Source organism: Rhipicephalus microplus, chromosome 2, assembly GCF_043290135.1.
Source record: "Rhipicephalus microplus isolate Deutch F79 chromosome 2, USDA_Rmic, whole genome shotgun sequence".
Taxonomy (NCBI): Eukaryota; Metazoa; Arthropoda; class Arachnida; order Ixodida; family Ixodidae; genus Rhipicephalus; species Rhipicephalus microplus.
The window spans coordinates 26875388-26898229 of NC_134701.1; the positions used below are offsets into that span (position 1 = coordinate 26875388).

The 22842-nt window shown below is 45.3% G+C and overlaps 1 protein-coding gene across 6 annotated transcripts in view; it reads right to left on the bottom strand.

Moving 5' to 3' along the window:
- Positions 1-22842, bottom strand: part of LOC119169167 (DENN domain-containing protein 2D) — a 647735-nt gene that overhangs the window by 308734 nt on the left and 316159 nt on the right. For all 6 annotated transcript variants that reach the window (XM_037420269.2, XM_075886337.1, XM_037420270.2 and 3 more), the window contains one exon: positions 11946-12123. In XM_037420269.2, the coding sequence (XP_037276166.1) occupies positions 11946-12123 (178 nt within the window). The remainder of the gene's footprint in view (positions 1-11945; positions 12124-22842) is intronic.

Consider the following 22842-nt stretch of genomic DNA (forward strand, 5'->3'; position numbering starts at 1 on the left):
TTCTGTCGCTCGAACAGGTTTTCTTTGTCTGCGCATCACTACAAGCTGGGGCATACAGCGCATGCGTGGCCGTATCAGCTGCTGACACCGCTGTTATTGACCACGGACACATCGTCGACGCTACCCTCGAGCGCAGGCACCTTGGAACGCGCATAGAGCGGTTCTTCGCGAGACCTATAAAGTCGTATAAAGTATAAAGTGCTGCCGTGCCAGTGGGCACGGCAGCACTGCGAAAGCAATGTCACCTAATCTGCGGCTTCTGTTGCTCAAACAGGTCAGTTTCCACTCAGAATACTGTTACAAAACTGACAACAAATTTGTTGTTGTGCTGCCGTGCCCAAGTGTACTGTTCTCTGGATTTTCCTCTTTGTGCCTGCTATTGTCTGGGGATGTTGAACTCAACCCAGGTCCTGATGTGAAAGTCCTCCTAAAGGAACTGTCTGAAGGTCAGAAGCCAATTAAGGCAGATCTGAGCGCTCTAGGAGAAAGAATGACTAAAATGAAAGACGCCATTCAAAAAATCAAAGATGATGATAAAAAGATAGGCCAGCTAACGAAAACCGTCACAAACCTTAACGTCACACTATCAAGACAAGAAGAAAGGCTAATAAGCTTAGAGGATAGGAGTTGACGGAATAATCTTTAGGTCTTTGGGGTTCAAGAGGACGAGGCAGAAACCACAGAAGACCTGGAACAAGCAGTACTGCAGGACATTTTTGTTCGCAAGCTTGGCGTCGAACTAAAGACAGTTGAACGGATCCACAGAATAGGCCGAAAAGAGGGCTGTTTGCCGCGTCCGGTCATTATGAAGTTATACGACTCCCGAGAGAAGTTAACAGTTCATAAAAATTGCAAAAAATTAAAAGGCAGCAGTATATCAGTTGGGGACGACTTTTACAAGGAAACTCTAGCCAAGCGTAAGCTGTTATGGGAGTCAGGAAAAGAAGAAAGAGATGCAGGAAAACGCATGCGTTTGAATTACGATAAGTTGGTCATAGACAAAGATGTGTATTCCTGGGACTACGACAAAAACTGCCGAGTTAAGCATACAAAGAAAAAACCACATCACTCTGACGACGATGACTGATGCCATTCGCAGTCAAGTGCATGCAGCCTTAGCTTAATTAATCTAAGTGCTCGGAGCCTTATCAAAAAAGTTAGTGACCTAGAATATATATTGGCAAGCTAAAACCCATATTTAATCACCGTCACAGAAACGTGGCTGCGACCGGAAATAGCTGATAGCGAAATTGTACCACCCGGCTACAAAATATTTAGGAAAGACCGCGATACACGAGGTGATGATGTGGCGATCCTACTTGCAGAAGATGTTGAAGTAATTGTTATGGAAGGAATACCCCACCACGAAAGTGTATGGGTAGAAATAAAATTACCCAAAACTTCCCTTGTTTTGGGTGCCGTTTACAGGCCTCCAGGCGCCCCTAGTTCATAGCTAGAAAGTTTGCAGCAATACCTTGATGATATTGCTACCCGGAATTGTAGAATGGTTATTGCGGGAGATTTCAACCTTTCTGGAATTAATTGGACCATATTCTCAACTAAATCGAAGGAAGCAATAGACTGTCAACGGCTTTTAGACATGGCATTCAGCCATGACCTCACGCAGGTCGTCACTGACAGTACACGTGAAACAGGGTATCCGCATTCCATACTGGATCTAGTTTTTATTGACGGGCGAATCGACACATACAACATTGCAATTGAACATGGATTGTCGGACCCCAAACTTGTTTCAGTTGAGATAAGCATTGATGGTGCCCTGCCATGCAAAAAGAAAGCTTCAGACATGTGCGCAACTTCAACAAGGCCGACGTACAGGCATAGTTGATTACTTATCGTTTTCATTGGATGCGTTCAGTGAGAAAAGTGACGTCAATAAGATGTTGATAAGGTTTAAAGAAATTTTGATAAGGTTTAAAGAAATTGTCATGCTATGTATCAACAAATTTGTGCCCTTGCAAAAAAAGAAACAAAGTAAACAGAATGCTTAGATGAATAGGAAGATTATACATTTGAAGCGCGCCATTAACCGCCAGAGGCAAAAAGTAAACAAAGATCAATCCAAGATACGCAATTTATCAAGGCTTCTGCGTGCTGAACTGAAAGAATCAAAAACGAAGTATTATGAAGAAATATTGCCGACATTTATGAAATCTTCCCCCCATCGTTTTTGGCGTCACTTGTCTCACAAGGAAGACCACTCAAGACGCGTGCATTCTCTTGTTGTCAATGATGAATTGGTGACCGACTGCTCTTCCATCGCTTATCTACACAACAGATTTTTCCAGTCAGTGTTTACTGCTTGTCCTGATAATGGTGATGCATCCACGCCTTTTCCTTCTCAGTTGTTAGTTATTCCTGACGTTCATATCACTTATGAAGGCATCGTATCATTATTACTGAACATGAACGTGAAAAAGTCGATCGGACCAGATGGCATACCAAATAATTTACTGCGAAGGTATGCGGAATGGGTTGGGCACTATTTATACATAATATATAATGCCTCAATAGAGCAAAAGCGTGTCCCAGACGACTGGCTTGTGGCGAAGGTCGTGCCAACGCATAAGGGTGGAGACCAACAAAAGGTGGAAAATTACCGTCCAATTTCCTTCACCTGTGTATGCTGCAAGCTTTTAGAGCATATTATATCCAAAGCTATGTATACGTACCTTGAGGGTACCAAAACATTTTTTTCCTTATCAGCATGGTTTTCGGCAGAATTTATCCACTGTAACCCAATTATTAGAAACAGTCAATGACTTCACGCGTGCCTTAAATAATAGTGTTCAGATTGACGCAATATGTCTCGACTTCTCTAAAGCCTTTGACAAGGTTCCTCACAGGTAGTTAATAAGTTAGCACACCTAGGCATAAATTATAACATAATACAGTGGATAAGTGCGTACCTGACAGGCAGAACACAATATGTAGAAATAAACGGCTTCAAATCTGAGTCATTAAGCGTTACCTCAGGGGTACCGCAAGGTTCAGTTTTAGGACCGACATTATTCTTAACTTACATAAATGACATTTCATGCGGCACAGATAGAAGTACAACAGTGAGAATTTTTGCAGACGACTGCCTAATTTATAAAGAAATACACAGTGAAGCTAACCAAAAAACATTTAACGATATTCTTGATGCCGTCAGTAATTGGTGCACTGAATCTAAAATGAAAATAGATCGAACTAAAACAGTTGCTTTGCGCGTCACAAACAAAAGTAAGCATGTCTTCTATTCCAATTACACTCTATGTTCTACGCGCCTGTCTACCGTCAATGAAATAACATATTTAGGTGTAACAATATCCAGTAATCTTACTTGGAGGACCCATTTGGAAAACATTTGTGCGGTGGCATAGAGAAAACTATAGTACTTGCGAAGAAAATTAAGACTTGCTACGACTCCCGTTAAGCTAGCAGCTTATCTTACGTATATTCGGCCAACATTGGAATATGCCAGCATTGTGTGGGATCCCTCGGAAATCGGCCTCATTAATATGCCAGAAAGAGTACAAAGGCGAGCTGCCAGGTTTATTCTTTCAAAGTATTCCTCGACTGAGTCAGTAACAGAAATGCTACGCTCTCTTCAACTGCCCACTTTAGCTGAACGACGGCAATTGGCAAGGATGAAGTTCTTGTTTTTATTGTCAAAAAATAAATTAAACATAAACACAACAAAATACTTAACGCCACGCCGCGGAAGAAACCTAAGAAGTGTAAACGATTACACATATGAAGTGCCACAACAGCGTGTCAATGTATATGCGAATTCATTTTTTCCAAAAACAATTTGTCAGTGGACTGCTTTGATATTACCACTAGTTCATTGTGATTCACTGGAAAAATTTAAGGAATGGCTCAAAGATATTTTTCTGTAAGCATGGTCTACTATGTTAATTTATTGCAATTTATTTGTATGCTTACTATGACTGCACTGTTTTTCCTTCAGCCTTAATGCCTGTGTTTCCAATGTATGTCATGTAACATTTCCAAGTTCAAGTGTTGCTGTTTAAATTGCTGTATGATTTGAATGTATTGATGTTTGTCATTCTTAGTATGTCCCACCCCTATAACAACCGAAAGGCTAACAGTATTTGGAAAATAAATAAGTAAATAAATACTTGCTACGTTGAGGAAATAGATATATCCTGAATGTGCTGTGCAAGAAACAGTGCTGTAACTGCAGCAGATTTTTCAGAAAATGGTCACAACTGAGGCACAGTCAGCCCAAACAGCGTAACTAGCGTTTATTGTTGCCTGCCCACTTTCAAATAGTAACGGTTGACTTGATTTTATTAGACATAAATGTGCGAAAATCAAGCTTTTCAATGTAAGTAAACTATACAAAAGTAAACTCTACAAAACAAGGAGAACAGCCGCCGCATCAGTTGCAGAAGTGGCAAAAGTGGTGTGTTCATGCCACCAGAGTGAGACCACCCCCTCGAGTTTAATTACAATCTTCGATTTTTTTTTTTTTGTTCTGAAAGTAGAGAGACTAAACTTGCCAAAGCGAATAAAAATGAAAAGTCTGTTATTTTTTCCAACTCGCTTATTTCCTTAATCTAAACATTTAGAGGCACCCCGCTAACAGTAACAGAGAAGCCCCCGTTTCGGTAGAGGACAATGGTCAGCACAAGCAACTTTCAATAATTGTTGTAAAAACAAGCAAGTATACCAACACTATGCTGTTGAGATATAACTGGCTACCAACACTTAGGTTAGACTTGCGTAATGTGCACCGGGTTCACTTGAACAAAGTGCCATAGTTGAAAGAAAATTTCACAAGGCTTTGCGAGCCTACCTTGGGTTAATAAAGAACAGTGGCACAAAATTGGGTCCTATTGAGGCAAAATGCCTGTTTTTTGTAAAGTGCGATAGATACCATTTTCTATTAAGGAAGCAGTGCCCTCACCTCTGCAGAATCTTATGAAAACAGGAGATTTAGTACCATTTCAGCACAGTAAATGAGCGACAACACTAGTAGTGTGCCCATACTGAACAATCAGGTCGGGGTGTTTAGGATGACACTAAATAAATGACTTAGAACTAATCATTATCCACTTCCAGTAATGAAATATCTGAGTGATAAGTATGCGAGTGCAACCAGTTTGTGGTTTGAGAGGTGCACGAGTGCATCAGAGCAAGAAAGAAGACGACGACTGAATGTGTAAACGCGAGCTCATTTTGTGTACTCAGTATGGAAGACAATGTGCAGACCGCGCACGTGAAGTGATGTCAGAGAACTTCACCAATGAGAGGCTTTCAAGGTGGTTGGGAAGGAGCCGAAGGAAGACTGCAACAGATGTGAGTGAGGCGAGAAGGCTACCATGACGCAGGAGTGATGGCTGTATTCCTGTGGCAAGCCTACTGCAGGCTCCCACCTGGACGTGTTGCTGAGGGTCAACCATTGTCTGGCGTTGGTCAGGCACTTCCCGTCCCCGGTTCCCCAACCCAGCATCAAAGGACGAACGGTAATAGGTCGCTGACCTTGGTTCACCCGATGCTACCTTTCCTCCAAGCGACGCCTTCACCCTGACCACTTTTCACCGCATCAAGCCTTACTGTGTGCACGTGTGCCTCTACAGAATGGTGACCTCTGTTTGGCGTTTCTCCCAACTTTGACGTACTGTAAGCACTTATCTGTCAGCTCCGTAGCTCTGTTAATTTTGTCTCTTTGTCATGCTTTGATTTTCTTTCTTATCACTCTCTCCTTGCTCTTCTTATTCAAATATACTGAGTTTTGGCTTCTTTCCTTTTTTTTTTCTACAAATGCTCTTGTCTCTTCACCGATGGTGGATCAGTCATCAGTTCGTATTTACACAAACCTAGACGAGAGCTTGCTCATAAAATAGCCTTGTGGCAATTCATTTGTAAAAATAGCCAGCCGTAAATATTTTATTGTATTGGTTTGAGCTCTATGTTTTGTGGGTAAATGACATGCCGTTTTCAAGATTATTTTTTGAATGAATTCCAGCTAACCTTTTGCTAGAGATTCAGGTGAATTCTTGACACTGTTGTATTTTGTAAATTATCTTTATGTCAATAAAAAGTTCAATTCAATTCGTTACTCTGAGCAAAAAATATATCGATGGGTTCACGGCAACTCGTCGTAAAAATCATGTTGAGTGGCAGGGCGTCATGTTCGTTTGTTGAGACTTGTGCCATGATGATTTTCAGCCTCTTTGTCTCACAAAGTGCTTTGCTAAAAATTGTTGCAGCATTGTCATCGCTCATCATGATCACGGCCTTAGCAGCTCGTGCAGCTCATGCTAAGAGCTTCAGGTGCAGGCGAGAAAAATAACACGCTACAATTTCAGCCAAAGAGGACGCCACAGCCTCATCCGTCTTTCGCTTCACTTTGTAAAGTGGCAACGACGATGACGGCACGGCCAATTCAGCCACCGTCGCGTCTCTCTAATTCACTACAACCTCTTGGGTTGTTTATGTTGCTTTACAAAACAAACTCTGACATGCACATTCGTTGCTACAGCATTCGCAGAGCTTCGTTTTTTACACTGTAGTTCGGCTACTCTGCGCCCTGCATAATTTCTTCTTGACATGCAGATTGTTGACCAATCAAAGAAAAAGATTTCTGGATGAATCACTCCGAAGAATGGTTCTTTCCTTTGGGGCTACAGCACTGGGTTTTAGCGACAAGGGATTGTATAATGCCATATGCAATTTACTATGCGAGACGAAACGAATTGAATGCTAAGGTTATCTAAATCATGCTTATTCTTTACCAATATTAGTTTTGCTTTTGTGTGAAATAAGCTAATTAGTTATTTTAAAAACATTCTATTGCTGAACATTTTGACATTACAAGCAAATTCATTTATATATTAAGGCATCGGCCATTTCATGGCAGAGTGTACGGCAGAGGGAGCAGGAACTAAACACTTTCTACATCGCACAGCCGTGCTCCACTCATTTCGCTGCCCAATAAAACAGAGATGAGTCGAGAAATCGTGAAACATCATTCCCACAGGACACGATATGTACCTGTTGGCAGAATCAACTACACAGCAGTTCATGATTTAGATAAACAATGTGCTAGCAGGCGTTAGAAGAGCGTTTAGTTCTGCTTGGGCTATCAACGACTGTCTGCTCTGATAGCCTCGCAGCGGCGTGCAGTGGGAGTGCACAGAGTGTATACGTTGCTATATTTCTCAGTTGATGCAGAACACTTCATGGAAGGCCCCACTATAAATTTGGGATTAGCCGAGCCACAGATGGCAATGAATACACCTGGATTTCGCACTCACCGACAACCAATGGCTCTTGGTGCTGGCGAACGTATACTTCAAGACGGTTGAAGTATTCATGATGAACACAGTTATGACCGAAAATATAACCGAGAAGCTGTGCAGGGTGTTTGCATCATATGTCCTTCTGGATGTGGTCATTACCAACACGCTTCAGTTCACTGCGAAGGACTTCAGAGTTCCTGCCACAAGAACACATTGTGGTACAACAGGACACCTCGGTACCACTCTGCGTCTAATAGACCCATCGAGGGGTATATCCAGAAGGCAATGCGAGATCTTATGAGACAGATTCTCGACAAAATATCAGACATTAGCAAGACCCTACAGCTGTGATTAGACCTGTTTCTCTTAAGGTATCGGAACACACCAGACACAGCCACAGCCACAGGGTGAACACCAGAGAAACTGTCCCTGTCGTGGATGCCCCACACTAGCCTGACTATGCTACAGCCAGGCCTGGAGAGATGCATGGAAGAAATTTTCTCCAAAGTGAAGGGCCAAGTCGATAAAGAGAGCCATAGAAAGCTTATAAAGAGGGCAAAAACATTCTAGTCCAAGGCCTTTGTCCAGGTGAGCCCAAGTAGTTGCTAGGTATCATCGAAAAAAGTGCAGTGCGTTACGTACATTGCGCATGTAGGACTCAGGAATATATTTGAGCATGTAGACAATCTATATTCGCTTTATTTCGAAAGCGACAAACAAGGCATACGTCTGGAAGACTTGTCACAGTGTCTTGATTGGAGGCCCCGCCACGGTCTTTGACTTCACCGATTGAGGTAGCGACGGCAGCCAATGGTTCAGTTGTCAATCTTGATTGGAGGCCCCGCCACGGTCTTTGACTTCACCGATTGAGGTAGCGACGGCAGCCAATGGCTAAGTCGTCGATAGCTGGAGTGTTGCGGGCATTGGTGGAAGCGCATCGAAAACACGTTCTTTCGGGCCCAGGCAGTGCAACAGCAGGGCTCGACGGCGGGGCGCAGGCAGGTCGCGGCAGCTCCGGACGCGAAAAGAAAATTCTTGAAGAGGCGTATCGAGCGAGTCCATAGTTTGAGGGGCGACGGTGAAAGCACTACGGAAGCCATTGCAGTGCGATCGAAACCCTCGACCCCAGATTGTAGTGTCAGCAACACTGTGTGACTGAGGATAACGAATGCACTATAAAGCCATGTGACACAAGAACTGCTTTTATTCCGGTGACATATTATATATATATATATATATATATATATATATATATATATATATATATATATATATATACCAAGGCATCTTTATATATATTTAGAGAGAGAGAGAGATGTATGTCAGAGGTGTGTGCGCCCCATCTCTTGATGACAGTCGAACATAACTAAAGTCACCTAGTGTCCACCTTCGACACTAAAGTTCGTCATTATCATGGTACGGATAAAACCCACCCTTTCTCAGTCATCCGCACTCAGAATCAAACCATACAGGTTCACACATTGCAGTACCCTCTGCCTGAGCTTCACAGCACGTGAACCACCTCTGTGGACTGCTTTTTTCTTCTTTCCTCTTCTCATTGCCACACTAACACTTGGACACTTTGGTAACTGTTGCCACTGAATGATGAATATTTCAGTTGCTTGTAAGGTCATTTAGAGGGTTCATAGCACCTAAGCGAAATGAAATTCAAGGGTTTTCAAGGACTTTCAAGAACCTAACAAGTACTTTTCAAGGACCTAAAATAACACTTGAAACCACAGTAAATGACAATGCCACTTCTAACAGCCTAAAGATTTGTACTTTATTTTGAACGGTTGGCACCACAAACACTCAAGTTACCATGAACTGTAGTCGCTTTTGTGTTCTCAATGCGTTTCGTACTCTTCATGTGACTTTTAAGGGCAGACTTCCCCATTAATGACACATCAAAGCTCTTCCTATATGATAAAACTCTGCTTAATGCGAGTTTGACGTATCAGGTGCAATACACTCCCTATAAGCAGCAATGCATAACCAAGACAGCTGGAATTCGCACTTTCCCATTGTAGTTCTACCATAAGCGACTGCAGATATCCATGCACACTTGCACAGTCTCCACAAAAAAGCCCGGCTTAGCTCCGTCGTTGCTGCTGTAACCATGCAAGCGCTATCACAACTACCGTGTACTAGAGGAGTACACTGTACTACAACTATAGTGCCTAGAATATACTACAACACTGCTATACGGCTAGAAAAACAGATTTAATTAGCTGGTTTGTTGGCTACAGAAAGCAAATAGTTCCTAGGCGTGCAAAAAGTCTGCTAGATTATGGCTGAACGAACTTTGATTGATGAAATTCAAAGACTTTTAAAGACCTCAAATATATTTAAAGGTTTTCAAGGCTTTGAAAATGCCATTTCGAAATTCGAGGGCTCTGTTTCTAAGTCGATATCGGTACCGTATTGAGTACAGGGCCGGGAAACAAAACGCCAATGCAGACGCACTTAGCCGTTTGCCAGTGCCGACACCAGAGGTTGTTCACTCCGAAACCTTGCCACAATACGTGCTGTCTACGGAGCAGCTTGAGAGTACGTACGTGCCAGCAGGTGCTTTAAAGGCCCTTACCAGTGCGGACAAAGATCTTTGTATTGTCCATAACTTCATACGTAATGGATGGCCGAAACGCTTCTCAACATGTCACAGTCATCTCCAACCTTATTTTGTGGAAGACTGGAACTTTCGAGCGCCGAAGGTCTGCTCTACTGGGGTCATCGAGTTATCATACCCAGCAAGGCACGGGAGCCCATGCTATCAGAGTTACACCGGTCACATCAGAGAGCATCGGGGATGAAAAGACTGGCTCGGACATTGTTCTGGTGGCCAGGGTTAGATGGTGAGATTGAAAGTCTCACTCGTTCATGCATGCCATGTGTACAAGCTCAAGCAATGCCGCATCCTCAGGAGCCTATCAGTTGGCCAGAAACAGGGATGAAGTGGTCGCGGCTTCACATTGATTACACTGGGTCAATAGAGGGGCACATGCTACTCATAGTCGTTGATTTGCACACGAAGTGGATCGAAGCCCTCCCAGTCAGATCAGCAACTACCGAAGTCACAATTACACGGCTTCGCGAATTATTCACACGTTTTGGTTTGCCACAAACTGTATTGTCTGATAACGGGCCCCAGTTTGCAAGTCAGCAGTTTGCCCAGTTCATGACAGATAACATAATGCATCTACGCAGTGCCCCTTACCACCCGCAATCGAGTGGCCTTGCTGAACGTGCAGTTCGGACTATCAAGGATGGTCTAGTTAAACACTCGATGGTAAACGATCTCGAAGTTCAACTAGCACGAGTATTGCTAGGCTGCCAACGCACGCATCTATCGTGCAGAAAATCTCCTTCGGAACTGCTGCGTAATTCTCAAGTGCGTTCACGCTTGGATACTTGCGTGCCATCTTTATCTCGGAGTCATTCGCAGCCTTCCAGATTCCAGCCCGGAGACCCGGTGTGGGTGCGCGACTTTGGACACGGAAGACGGTGGTGCCCAGGCATCATCAGAGGCTCTGAGGGTTCGCACCTCGTGAAAGTCAACACATCAGAAGGGTCAACCCGGCGTCACTTAGACCATTCGTCCGTGAATGTCACCTGGGGCTCCAAAGGCGAACACTTCTGAATCGGTACTGCCCAGCCGCAACAACGCAGGGCAGCAAGCGTCACCACTGGAGCAGCTATTAAGCCCGGACACTCCAGCATGCATGAACACTGTTCCCGTTCCTTCGGCAACGCCACCAACATCTCTTCCAGCTGTGGCTGCTTCCCCAACTCCTCAAGTCTTACGAAGGTCTACCCGACTACGCAGGCCCGTGCAAAGACTCAATCTTTAAAAGAAAGGAAGAAGTGATAAAAAGTGCAGTGTCAAAACGTATTCAACGTCATCCACTTGTGTTACGTCATAGGCAAGCCGCCTATATATATACTTATTCTTCTGCAAAATAAAAAACGCTCTGCGTTGGTTCTCAGTCCGGCTAGGTCACTCTGGGCTAGTTACCACAAGCTCTTCTATCCTGGAACTCTGGAATGGCCTTGAAGGTATATAAATAAAATAGAGCTAGTTGAGAATGGCCGCTGGCATGAGATTCTGCTTAAATGTCAGTAACCTTGACAGCTGCTTGCATATCGTTTTAGGCAATCCAACTAGTTGGATTGCCTAATCTAATCTAATATTCCAATCCATAATTCAATCCAATGTTCCAGCGAGTTGTGAAGAGATGAACTTTCTGTCTCAACAAAATAGCAAAAGATTAAGCCATTAACCTTTCTCAGTCCACAAAATTGATTTTCAAAGATTTTGCAAATAAGAAGAAAAGTACATGTAAAACGTGATTAGGTTACTCTGGCATTCCGAAAGTGTTGAAGACTGTGCGAGTTGTTTCGTCGTACTTCAACTGGTATAGCGGGTTACGAGAAAGAAGAAACGGCGCAGCAGATTGACATAAGAGAACGAAGTGCTCTTTCTTTTGTATTACTCTGTTTAGTACTGTTTTCTTGTGTCGTTTTGCTGGGTTGTTTCTTTTTTCTCGTTAATGCCCTACACCAGTCTGGCAATGCATAGTGTTTACGGCTACAGTGAAAATTACCGAGTACAGAATACTGTAATTAGGTGCTGCACAAACTACAGAATGAAACAAAAGGATGACGCACCGGTCCCGAAAGCAGCTCAAGTGCAGTGTGGGCCATAGTAGCATGCACCCCGAGCAAGTATGGTTCAGCTGAAGAGCATAGGGCCAGCAGGCTCTTTGGTAGCAGTCCCACCCGCACGTGCGGCCACCGAAATGGGTAAGTCAGGCACTCCACAGACTCGAGCCAGCTTCGCACCAACCTGGTTGCACCACACAACCAATCCACATTAATTCTACTGAACATACAAATCGCACATTATGAACGTACATAGCATCTTTCTCCTGCTTCCTTCATCATTTTTAATGTGACTGCCAACATGGAGTAGACATATGCATCAATTGCCGGGGGATTGATATGTGGGGTTTAACGTCCCAAAACGATCATATGGTGGTTTTGGGACGTTAAACCCCACATATCAATCATATGAATCAAGGCACAGCAGAACCTTCCAGCAGTGAATACAAGGGGGAAGATTTGTGCTGTCCTGCACTACCCCCGAAAACAACGAGCTACAAGTTATCGTACATTTTATAAAGAAATTTTTTTTCACACTCAAAAGATACTTCCACACGAGCATTGAGATAACAGCTGGCTGCCATCTGAGGCATGCTTAGAGACAGCTGGGTTTCATCTTGGATGATGTTGGCGATCAAGGGAACTTGAGGCTGGCACGATGACAACACTCAACCAAGTTCTTTGCACCCTACACCGCTTATGGTCTCACGCAGATTATTAGAAGAGTGGGTGTATTTCTGTGTCGCCGGCTGTCTACCATCGATTGAATTGTGTGCATTTCTCAAGCATCTTTTGAATTGTCAATGCTTTCGAAAGGAATTCTTGGATAAATTTCGATGGATTTCTCATCAGCACAGCGCAGAGCTTCTGCTTTATTCCTCGCATGATGAACTGGACTTGTCAGTGTGTGCATAGCGAAAATACGTGTCATTTCTTCTGTGAAAAGCGTGAAGTTTTCATAGGGGAGCTGGACACACATTTCAAGCATAGCTTCAGCCTCCACTTTTTGAACCACACTAGTGAATGCAACTAAGAAACCAATATAAAAAATGCCCCGTGATACTAGGGTGGGCGATGTTTTCAAACCACGCCCTAGCAGCATCTTCAAAGGCAAAGTAAACATGCTGCAGCATGTCTTCATTGTTTCAATGGTTGAAGATGGCGATACAGTCATATGCTTCTAGCAAGCTTTTCAGATCCTCGCAAGAGATAGCTCCCCGAGCTGCTGAAGCAGCATCGACACCGGTGCTGCCATCGTGGAAGCTTGCTTTGTCATCGTGGCTTTTGTACTGACAGGTAAGGGTTCGTGCTCCAATTGAAAACCTTGTAGTCTGAGGCTAGCTTGTTATTGCCGGGGGGCTTCTGTGTCCTATTCACACTGTGAGCCTGGCTCTTGGCACTTCATTGGCATCCGGAACATGAAGGAATCAGCACCTGCACCAGAAGTCACATGATAGCAACAGAAAAGAAGACTGCAGCAAGAATGAGGAATAAGAAACTTTTCATTGGGCGAACTTGTGCCCAGAAAAGGAAGAGGCAAGATACAAGCCATTGACGCTGTACGCTGATAGCAGTAACAACCATCCTTGCCACTTGAGTAATCTGATCATTGGTGGAACAGTCTTTAATAGATCAGTCATCGAACGTTCCGGCATTATCACTTGTGTCACCTAGGTTCTCGCGTAAACTTCTACGCATATATTTTGCACGTTAGTAGAACCACACCATCAGAATTACTAAAATTCACTATGTTTTCTTTCTCCAGAGCAATGATAATGGAATCTCTATATTCTTTTAACCCTTTGTGGGTTCGACTATATTTTTCACACAATAACAAAAAAATATGCCTATGGAATATCCAATTATTGCTCAAACATCTAACGGTTCACCAGCTTCAGCTACAAAGCATCTCTGAAGCTACGTTCGGGTTGTTGCCTTCACAGCAAGCCCTCGGCCACGTCGCAATATGAGCAAACAACTGGGTCCCATCCAATCCATCCCCTCCTGTACTGTCACCACCTCTTAAAAAGATCCACAAATGTTCACTGGCCTTCACTCCTAAGACATTAAAAACTGGTTGGAGGAATACGACAGCATAAGTCCACTTAACAAACTAGCTAGATTCTGCGAAACTGTCTTGCCCCATGTTCTATCCGACTTTCACCATGTCGCTAAGACTTGATTTTTCAGCCACGAGCTGAATTTCACCAATTAGGCCACCTTTAAGCAGCCGCTCCGTCAGATCTTTGCGAGCCCTTCTGTTCATGCAGACATCTCCAAACGGAAGCTTGCCGCACATGTCCACCACTCTGGAGAGTCCTACACCTCCTACATGAAAGATATCGTCACCCTTTGCCTCTGTGTCTACAGCTTAATGGCAGAGAATAAGCTTATTTGTCACATGCTCAAAGGCTTAGGTGCTGTGGCATTCAACGCTATTGACGCAAAAAACCCCATTACAGTCACGGATATCACTAGAACATGTCAGCGACTCGACGATCAACGAAACGAAAAGCAGCACAACACACGGGACAGCAAAAGAGACGACAGCACTTCATCTGCCTCTTTCATGGCCTTGTGTTTCACACTATTTCAAATACGAATTCATTTCTTAGTCAAGTTTTGTCAGGCGCCCATCAGGATCCATCCACCTCATAGCAACAGCAACATAGCAACAGCTGCAGGCGCGCACGTCACTAGCAACCGGAGCTTCCACCATATCACGCTTCAGTGTTGGCAGCTGTCAGCAACAGCTGCGAGTGTACCCACTTATCCATGCCCTTAGCAACCGGAGCCCCCACCTCCTTGACTTGAACATGATTTGTCACCAGCTCAATGCAGCGAGTTTGAAACACGTTTGTAGCGTTTGTGCTGCCAGCGTTTTTGTAGGGTTTGTGTTGATAAGATGCTGAGATTATGGCTGTCGGGTACAATGATAACACAAACAGGTACTGATGAATGTGTAAATAAACGTTTACGGTACAAATACTCGTCTCGTCATTATTTAACCTACTAAATTAACTCCACCGTATACTCTCGGCGCAAGAAATGCATTTGCATTTTATCTCGATTTCCTTCGGGGAGGTAGGGGCATTTTTTTTTTTTTCGATTACTTAGGCACTTTAGGCCTCGATGATCTTGTTCGTTTGCGACCTGACACAGCCGATCTCAGAGCAACAATTGACAATGAGCTGCTTCATGATTTGGTCTATGATTCACGAGGAACAGAAAATACAGGCTGCTTTGTCCTCTTTCAAGCTCCACACGACGCCATCTGGAGACAGCCTCCGCAATATCGTGAGGAAAGAACTAGTACCGAGTCTGCATCCCGCAACAGCGCCGACCTAAGATGTGGTTGCTGCTTTCCCGTGTTTCTCAGCAATCACTGCAGCATGGGCCAACAACACACGTTGCATTCAATGCTCTGTCACTAAGAGCAATGACCCCGTTATTCAACACCTGGCAGCCATCTCAACCGATTTGCTATTATTACAGATTCCAAGGCCACATTTGAAGGCTCTGTAGACGACATGAATGAGACGAAAGATGTCGTTATGATCATTTTGAAAGGCATGACTTCGCCCCTTTTCCAGAACATTGCCGTTCAGTAACGTTCAAAGTTGGGCGAGCTGGTGATAGTTCATTCTTACTTATGAAGCAGTGCAGAGAGACAAGACACAAAAATAAAGGAACACCGCTGCACTCGCATTTATTTCGCAGAAAAACATGTTTATTATACAACATGATAGAGTACCACGTGTTATAATGACATTCAAATTATAACATATTTTTCAAAAGTGACATTGCACAATCGCTTAGACTAACCGATACTTGGCAAATGCAATCATCTTTTCTTTTAGCAATGTAGAATGCCTCGATAATTTTGCTGGTCACCTGACTCCTGTGACTGTAAAGTATTTTAGTCTCAGAGAACAGCAGAACACAGCCACAATCTTAGCAATGCCATCTAATGTGAGAGTAAGCCTCACTTGCTACCATCTCTTGTGCTCTGAAAGAATAGTATTCACGCACCGACCAGTTTGGCCATTGTACGTACATTTTTCCACATTACATAGGCACACAATATATCACCACAGTACTACACTCTACAAACATAGAAACATGTTTAACGAAGAACTGAAATCGATCCTTTTTTTGTCGACGGTTTTCGATCCAGCCTGGAACATAGCTTTTTTAAGTTTGTTGGGCGCAAAAAAACAACAACATGTAGGCCGTATCTGCTGCCAACATTCTTTAGATTATATGAAAAGTATGTGCTAGGATGCCATATACAGATGAATTTTACAAGTCTGGCAGGCTGCAACAAAGATGCCGATGGTCTCTCGCATTATCCGTTGGAGCCTGCTAGCCTCACGGTCAATGCAGTAATTCTTGCGTTCTTGCCATATCTTATTTGTATGACATCGGCACAAAGCAGCGTCGGGATGCCACCCTTAAAATGGTCATTCAGCAAGTATACTTAGAACATTACAACCCTTTACTCAGCCAATATGTTCTTTTTAATGACATTCTGTATTGCCGCTGCATAAAGACTGATGGCCCGGAATTTTTGTTGGTTATTCGCCAACACCTGCGTGCTACCATACTACAACATATACATGATACTCTGACTGTGGGACATCTGGGCGTTTCATGCACCTATGACCACGTGTGGCAGTGGTTTTTTTAGCCGGGCCTATGTCGTTCTGTGCGCCACCATGTCACTACTTGAGAGCACTGCCAGCGTGGCAAACCTCCTGTTATTCGTCCGGCTGGCCTGCTCCAACCAATCGACATTCCCCCGGAACCGTTCTTCCACGTCTGCCTCAAGTTGCTCAGACCTTTTCTTACCTTTGTGTCAGGCAATAAATGAATAGATGGATCGCTATCACACCTGCCTAGGTGACTAGACGCTTGCATCGTCGTCGCCCGGCATCGCTCGTCATCCAAGTTCGCCTTGAGTCCACCAGTGAGAGGTTCGGTGCTGCAACGGACCGGTAGCCGTCGCAACCCTCGTTCTCTCCTGCTGTCTGACTGCCTCGACCCGCCTGGCTTTTCGAGCGTTCCAATCTCCTTCATCTTCTTCCCGCTCCCTCATAAGCGTTGCCGCCGTGCACCACGCACATTTTCGTCCTCTTTTCACCTCTAAATCCACATCGTACTAAATAATGTACTCGACTTGTCATACTCCCCCCTGCTTTCAGAACGTTGTCTGCGGATACGATTCGATTTGACGTGACACAACGACGCACAAAAAATATTTACATACGTGACCATCGTGCACATGCACAGCACAATCAGCGTCTGTGAGCTCACGTACCAGCACACCATGGCAGCTGGCCATTAGGCACGCACACCCTGCTGGCTCTGATGCGAGAACACATGCACACACGCAGAATGCATAACACATGATGCACACAGTGAATTCCTTCTGGTCTTCGCTTGGTTGTGACAAGCACCACCTCGTCAACATCAGTAGAAGCCTTTGTTTCGTCGCTCGAACACTTTGGCCCTGTAACAGCGGCGGCGACCCTGTGAACGTGATGGTTGAAGTGCCGCAGACCGATACGTTGCTACACTGGGTTTGTCCGAGTCATAGATGCTGTGCGACGGGGGGACTCTTGCCTGTAGCAAACACAGCTGACCACGTTATGTGGACCCCTGTTGTAGTGCTGCCACCTTCGCCGATGCAGCGCTACCTTCGGCGACGTGTACGGAGGTGCTGTCGCCCCATCTTCTCTTGGTGTCGAGGTCCTGCCAGATAGCGGCTATTCCTGTCGCGCTTTAGGTCATGGCGTGGGTGATAGCCATCGCGTTTCAAATGGGGTTGGCTTATGTTGGCTAGCGGTGCCTCTTTGCACACTCCGTCCGCTTATCCCCGTTTACCTCAGCTGGGCTCCTCTCCCTCAATTCCGGTTCATATGCCGGTGATGCGTTCATTACGAGTACCCCGTGTCGTCTACCATGGCGCGTTGTAGATGTCGTGGGCGTCATTTGCTCATTGTCACTGCAGCAGCTTGGACAATCGGCCTTCCTTTAAGTTGCTATCGAAGTGTCGAGCAGCGCTGCCCCAGGGAGATTCCCTATGACCACATCGTACAGGGAGTCCTCTCATGCACAAAGCACAAACCACTCCTCTAAGGAAGGGTGTGTCCAGGAAAACCACAGCTTTCGGGACGTAGTGCACCGTGCGATCCAGCAATAATAGCGGTCTATAGGTGCCAGTTAATCTTTCTTCTGGCACTTTTGCCTGTCGAACGGCGACCATGTCGCAGCCAGTATCGCGCAGCACAGTAACCGTCCGCTTGTCTGAAAATCTTTCCTCCACTGGCATATTCTGGATTCCTTGTGATGAAACGCCCCTGCTGACTGAGGTATTGATGACGGGAATTCTCTCTTCATCTTTGAGAAGAAGGGAATTCATTCATTCTTTCATTCCCTGGAGATTCTTCCGGTGTATGGTCTACTGCAACCATGCACAACGCTTCACTATCGCCTTTTCCTCTTATGGAAAATTTCTCCTTGTTGGGATGCAGCTTCTCGCCTGTTCAACTTTGGCCTCCATAATCACCTTTAGTGCGCGTTCAACACTCGGCTGCCCTATGCCCCTTCTCGTCGCATAAGAAACAGTCATTGTTTTTCTAATCTTGCACAGGTGTCTTCGTTTTATCTGTTCTTAGACCGGATTTTTGAATCATTTCCTTCTGAGGTTGCTCCCTGCCAAAGTTCAACAAAGCCTGAGCCTCGGCAAAACTGTCAGCTGCCTGGGAGAATTCCTGGATAGTTCGGTAATTTCTTTCTTTCAGGAAAACTCTTAATAAGGGGGAACAGCCCTTGATAAATTGCTCAGCAATCATCAGCTCCCTAAGGCCATTATAGCTTTTCTCTGTCTCAGCGAGCCCCAGCCAATGATCGAAGTACCCCGAGAGCCTCGAACTACTTGGCGGTTTCCTTAACTTCGGGTCTCTCACTACGGAATTTATCTTGGTACCCATCCGCCGTGTACAAAAACCGTTGCAGGAGTGCCCGCTTTAACGTGTCGTAATCCAAAGCAGCAGTCAAGTCCATGCATCCCATGACAGTCAATGAGCTTTCCCTGTCATGCATGGACTTAGCGAAAGCGCCCACTTTTCTCGGGGCCATTCCTGGCAAATGGCTACATGTTTAAAGCGTTGCCTATATGTATCTAGGTCGTCTTTTTCATCATTGAAAAAATAAACGTTTACTTCTCTCTCTCTCTTCATCATTGAAAGACGGTATAACCTTGTGGGGACTGCACACGTTTGACGCCCCGGATGCATTCGCTGTCGCAGCAGTGACCTTAAGTGCGGCCTGCGGACCAGCGGCACTTTCTTGGAGTCGAAGCCTCAGTTCGAGAGTTTTAATTTTTTGTTCAAGCAGCTTTTGTTGCTGCTCTGCTTACTCACGAGCTGCCTCACGTTCCTGTTCGATCAACTGCTGCTTCCATGCCGTTTCCTCCTGCAGAGCATTTCGCTCTTCAGCACGCTCATCGCGTAATCGTATACGCTCATGTTCTACCCATGCCCTCAATTCTGCATCCTCCTGTCCTAGCTTTTGCAATGCTGACAACGTTGTCGATATCCATGCCTCATTCCTTAGTTTGGTTACCCATGTAAGTGTTGGCTACCCATGTAATTAGCCAATCCTGGCAGGCTTGCCAATTAAGGCAGGTTCATGTGGGCCCAGGTGCTCAAACGGCAAGAGCTGCGTTGTAAATGACAGCATGTTTATAAGACATGGACAAACATATATGAAGAGGTTACACTAACATAAATGAACTTCAATCCTTTGCGGCGCTATTGTCCCTGCGTGTCCTTACCTACAGTACATGGTTCTGCAATCATGACACTGTGCAGCTGTTTAGCACGAAACTGCACGTGAGCCACTCACATGTCCCTGTTGACGAGATGGTCTGACATGTTGCCGTGTCGCCTTGAGGTTGCGGTGCTGCTATGACGACAGCCGCTAGGACGGCTGCTTTACTGCAGCGTGCCTGGCCAGATGCATGCTTGATCACGCCTGGAACACCAGTAGGCCAGTCCCGCAGCAAGGCCTCAACTTGCCTGGCTCAGTTGCCCCCTGAGTCACTAACTCGCTCGCGGATCTCGATGGCGACGCCTGCATCGTCGTCGCCAAACGTCGCTCATCGTTCAGGCTCGCCTTGAGTCCGCCCGTGAGAGGTTCCACGCTACAACGGACCGGTAGCCGTCGCAACCTTCGTTCTTCTCTGCTGTCCGACTGCCTCGACCCGCCTGGCTTCTCGACCGTTCCAATCTCCTTCGTCTTTTTCCCACTCCCTCGTGAGCAGTGCCGCCGCGCACCACGCACATTTTCATCCTTTTTTCAGCTCTAAATCCTTGTTGTATTAAAAAATGTACTCCACTAGTCGCACGTGTATTTTATTTTGCATGTGGCTGTCCCATATACTTTGCCAATAAGCTCTGAGCTGTCGTTTGAGGAAAGATTTGAGGTCAAGCACAGGGATCCGTAGAGATGTATTGGAATAGTTATTGCGGACGGATTCAGCTAGTTGATCTGCCATTACGTTACCTTGAATCTCAGGATGCCCTGGCACCCAGCAAACTACGATGTGTTGTTTGAGGGTGTACACTGTGCATAACAGAGAGTAAAGTGAGACAACGACAAAATTTTTGTGCCTTTCAAGAGTTTTCAGAGCTTGTACTACACTTAAAAGGAATCAGTAAAATTACTGTCTTTTGTATTTTTGATTGTTCGATGTGTTTAACAGCCGCCAGTATCGCATACATTTCTGCTGTGAATATGCTCGTATTAAGGTGCAGAACACCGGCACCCAAAAAAGGACGGACCGAGCACTGTGTATGACGCACAGGAGTAAGACTTTGAGGCATCTGTGAAGAATGCCGGACGATTGTATCCGTGCTGAAGTTCTAGAAAGTATGTGTGGATATGCACAATAGGCGCGTTTTGTGACTTCCACAAAGGACACATCACATTCTAGGAGCCGTCACTGCCATGGCGGAAGATGTGCAGCGGGACCCATTACACAGTGTTCAAGCAGTGGAACACCTGTTTCCTCGGCTATGTCCTTTGCATACAGAGAGTAGAGCTTTCTCAACGAAAGACTGTTTTCAAATAGGGCAGAGCTGAACAAATCAGTGATTGTGGAGAATGAGGGGTGTTCCTTTCTGCGATCGCTTAGAGGTAATACTGTAATTACTCGAATCTTACTCGCACCGTTTTTCCGGTTAAGCGAGTTCATAAATCGCATGCACGTTAAAATCTAGTACGAAAAAAAAAAATGAATACCACAAAGGAAGGAAAGGTAAGGAGAGGGCAAGCCCAGCCGGCGCAGGGCGTAAAAAATGTGGCGGAAATTACGTCACGTACAACCATTCACTGGGCACAATGGCGGCGTTTTGTTATTGTTGATATAGTGCGATGCGGCACCATTCAGGCGGTCCAGCGGCGGCGTGCACGTTTTCATGAGCCTCGCACCTAACCGTGGCGTACTGCAGGTGTTCGACAGCATCCATTCTTTGCACCGCATTGTTTGCAACGCGATTTTCCTCCGGTGGTGGTTGTAACCAGGTGTCTGAACTAGAAAACACGGAACGAGCGCACGCATACGTACTCCGAATTTGCAGCGTCCGTCAAAATTATGCTGAAAAGCTATCACAGAAGATATCGACTGTGCTCAAGAATTCGTTCAATGAATGCCTAGCAGGTTAGTGACAGTTATGCGGTGTTGCTTCTTATGACAACGGACGATGCATTTGCGGTCCACAGGCCCTTATGAAGACAGTAATCTAATCTTGCTTTTCATGTCCCTGTACAGTTACCGGTTGGCGCAAAACTGTGCTCCAGATAAGGAAAACAGAAACAAGCACCGTCTCTTTATTTTCCTCTAATGACTAGCCACTTATCCCAGAGACATCTTCCCTCGCATTTGGCTGGCTTTCCCTGCCGTCCTTGGCAGCTGTATCGACTCATGAAGCTTCCCGCAGACCTTTTCTCACGCATTCCTTCGGCTAACTTTCCGACCTTTCACCCTAACGCAATCCTGGTCTCCATTCTCCGTAGCTACTAGTTCGCGTGAATCTCACTAGAGACGTGTTCCCACGCACTTTCGGGTGGTCTTCGCTGCTTTCGTCCTAATGAAATCATGGCCTTTGGGATATTCGTAGGAACCAGTGCGCGTCGGACAACATAAAAAAGGGGCGAAAACAAAGAGGCCGGCGCAAACTCAACGGGCTGCCACGCACACAAGCTCCACCGACGCTGACTTTACTGGCATAATTACGGACCTCCGGGTTTATTGCAGGGAAGACATTTTTTTAATTTTTTTATCGTTGTGTCTAGCCCACAGCCTGACCGAAAATTTCATAAAGCTAAAGAGAAGTGCAAAAGGGGGAAAAAGTGATATGAAAGAAGCTGTACAAATTTCGGTGCCTGGTTCGTCGCGTGGCAATGTCTGAAATACCATCTTTATTTTCACAAAGATCACATAATAAAAAAGAAAGCTTAACGTACAACTTGCCGTGTTCATCGTAAACGGCGGCAGTGCAAGAGTACAACAGCCATACGCAGAGACTTCGTCAGCCGTATCGCGGCAAGACAGCGTGTTGAAATCTGTTCCGTTGGTTTCGGATAGCACCGGCACATGCGGCGCGCAGGCCACGTGCTTTTTGAGACCGAGAGGGAGTCGCGCCTTCTGCTTCGCATTCATATGTAAACAAGAGAGGAGAATTTGCCCAGTCAATATGGCTGACTTCCGGCTTCATTGCGGCTTCACAACAAGTGACGTCAGGGCCTCTCCTTATCTTTCTTTCCTCCGTGATGAATACATCATTCTATTGTCATCAGCATTTCCAAAATGGCCACCCCCTAAATGCGTCGGCAT